The 3,081-nt window shown below is 40.9% G+C and overlaps 1 protein-coding gene across 1 annotated transcript; it reads left to right on the forward strand.

Annotated features, from left to right (window-relative positions):
• Positions 1–3,081, forward strand: opa3 (outer mitochondrial membrane lipid metabolism regulator OPA3). The gene is made up of 2 exons (XM_019272938.2): positions 1–195; positions 2,106–3,081. The coding sequence occupies exons 1-2, from the start codon at positions 54–56 to the stop codon at positions 2,432–2,434; spliced, it is 471 nt and encodes a 156-aa protein (XP_019128483.1). The 5' UTR covers positions 1–53; the 3' UTR covers positions 2,435–3,081.

The following is a 3,081-nucleotide window of genomic DNA, read 5'->3' on the forward strand; positions in this document are numbered from 1 at the left end:
CGTCACCGCGACGTGCTCCGCCCTCACGCTGCCGAAATACTGCTTCCGCCAACATGGTGGTGGGTGCCTTCCCTATCGCCAAGCTCCTCTACCTCGGAGTGAGGCAGATGAGCAAGCCGTTAGCCAACAGAATAAAAGCCGGGGCTCGGAAAAGCGAGTTCTTCAAGAACTATGTCTGCCTGCCGCCTGCACAGTGTGAGTATCCCGGATAGCGTCCGCCTGTGACCGCTAGATTTCAGTGTCAGACAGCCGGACGGTGGCTACAGAGCGGAGGTCCGCAACAACCAATGAGAGGGCACTTGTCAAGAGCGCTCAGCCAATCGTGTTCATGGGTTTATCTGGTTGACCAATAGCAGCCTGGCAGGCTCGAAGAGGGCGGGTCTTGTCTGTCATTGAACAGGTTGTATGTAACTGCCATCAGTACCAGTCCAATATTGGTGTGCGATACTGCTTTATATTGGTATGGATCCGGGCCATTATCGCCGATAACGATACTTTTCAATAAATAAGGCGGATGCGTCATTGAATTGCTAAATCTCAATTAATTTTCATGACCTATGCGTCATTGAATTGCTAAATCTCAATTAATTTTCATGACCTTAAGTTTCCTTTTGTATTATTAAATAAAGATAGAATTAGGAGAAAGTTTATAATTAAATAGAAAATGCTTTATTATCTTTTTTTTTTCTTAAATAAAAAGTGCTCGCAGACCAGTAAACAAATTAAAACAAACAAGTACTGCTGACAAACTACTCTCTCTGTTTTTGTAGCTCCATGTTTTCTTTGATGTTTTTTTTTTTATTATTGTTTATATAAATTTGTAGCTGGTTCCTCTTTGCCGAAACCACAGCATTTAAAGTAAAGTATTGATCCGATACTGACTTGGAGTGTTGGAGTGACACAGGCAAAACTAAAAGAATTAAATGCCGACCACTTAAAACATTTACGTGACAAGTACTCGATGGTCGTGATATAGTAATTTTATACATCTCACGTAGAACAAGCCGCGATATATATCGAGTATATTCGATATATCGCCCACCCCTATATTGATCCTATCGATATTTGGATCGATCCGCCCACCACTAGTCTAAACGCCTTGTGACCCTTGTCCTGTTCATAAAGCGACACTAGATTTGAGCTGGTGGAAATATTTTTTTACTCTATTGCTTAGACACGTTTGATAGTTCTGTGTGGTCGCACTAAACACTGTCAAAATAGATAATGTTATTTATACTATATGCTTATCAGAACAAACTCAACTCAAGGGCTGAACTGAAGACGCCCTGTTTTGTTGAAACTTTTACACTGTACACACAAAATAAAAAAGAAACCAAACAAAACTGAGGCAAAGATTTACAATGACTCATCCAAAGACTCTTAATAAGAATGCTAATAAATAATGAATGCAGAAACATGTGATGTGGTCATTCAAAGAAATACTTGTTGTTAAAATTGGACAGTAATGTGGAAACATGGACAAATGCCACCAGATAGATAGATAGATAGATAGATAGATAGATAGATAGATAGATAGATAGATAGATAGATAGATAGATGACTTTATTATAATTATGTGTTTTTTTACATTCACTTAATACAAACTGTTGTGGAGAAATTGCTGAAGTCAAAGGTCAATGATGAGGTCAGGAGTTCATAAAGTGTTCAGGAGCCTCTGATGTCTTATGCTGTGTTATTTATTGACGCTTGGCCAATGAGAATAAGAGACACTCTCAAGGTTCATCAGAAGTGCCTGAGTCGGTCTCACATTCTGCCCAACTCATCCTGGTGGATCGACTTTAAACCCCAAAATAACACCACAAATACTACACGCCCAGAATTAGTCAAAGAGAATGTCTTTACCCATGGAGGTGTTATTGTCAGCATATTCTAGTCTGGAGACACAGATGTATGTTTACGCAGATTGGAACGTCAACGGCAAGCTATCTATGATGTCTATGAAGGCAGCAATAGGTCTCTTCGACCCTGGCCACCACAGTGTTGAGATAGACTGGCACCTAGTCAAAGCCAGTTGCGATCAGATTCATCAACAGCTGAATATATTCATATGTTCTCCTCCCTCCTCTCCTCTCCTCTCCTCACAGTTTACCACTGGATTGAGATGAGAACGAAGATGCGCATCATGGGCTTTCGGGGTTCCACCATCAAGCCATTGAATGAAGAGGCAGCTGCAGAGCTTGGCGCAGAGTTGCTGGGAGAGGCGATCATCTTCTTTGTCGGCGGTGGATGCATGGTGCTGGAGTACAGCAGGCAGGCTGCGAACTCTCGCCGCAAAGAAGAGGAGCTAAACGAGACCATCAACAGCCTACAGACTCAAGTAGCAGAGCTGGCACTTACCACAGAGACTCTTGATGCGCAGCTGAGAGAGGTCAACAGGCAACTGGTGTCCTTTCCTGTCTCCAGCAAAAAGTGATTAAGATAGTTCTTTGCTATATGATGTGGCCCTTGTTTGTTGGTCTGTGTAGAAGAACAAGATGTTCACAAAGTACTGCGAAATGTACAGCCCGGCAATGACCCTGCTTCACACACTGTCCCCTGTCTATTACGTTGGGTGGAAGAGGTGGACATAAGCATATCAGTGCACTGTGGATTTGGCTGTTATCATCAGCTCAAGTTTTGAGTAACTAGTTGTAAAGGGGGATTACTATGATATTCATAGTGTATTTCTATGGTTGATTTTGCATGTTCATTCTGAAACTGACTGTATATAAAGATGTACAGTAAAAGGCAACGATGACTTTAATCTTAATATATTTTACAGCTCCAGAATACTATTGTCATGCATCCTAATAACCTTAATAAGTGATTTTCATGCCACATTGGCTTCAAACGTGAGTAACTCTAGATTAATGCCAACCACAAATGGTAAACATTTTGTGTACTTGACTGAAGGCCAAAAGAAATAACAGAAAACAAACATTAATGGATCATTTGGGGTTTGGATTATTTAATTTCAGTTTCATGGATATGTTGTGTTTACACTGTAAATCCATTTTCTGATTCACATTGGATATGACGACTGTAAAGGGATGGTGTAAAATAAAATGGTGTGCTGTCTAT

The sequence above is a fragment of the Larimichthys crocea genome, chromosome VII (assembly GCF_000972845.2).
Source record: "Larimichthys crocea isolate SSNF chromosome VII, L_crocea_2.0, whole genome shotgun sequence".
Lineage (NCBI taxonomy): Eukaryota > Metazoa > Chordata > Actinopteri > Sciaenidae > Larimichthys > Larimichthys crocea.

Bases quoted from the DNA above. Each gene is read 5' to 3' on its own strand.
- opa3 (XM_019272938.2), top strand. From the start codon at position 54: ATGGTGGTGGGTGCCTTCCCTATCGCCAAGCTCCTCTACCTCGGAGTG. The intron at 196-2,105 runs GTGAGTATCCCG...CTCTCCTCACAG, and splicing joins CTGCCTGCCGCCTGCACAGT to TTTACCACTGGATTGAGATG.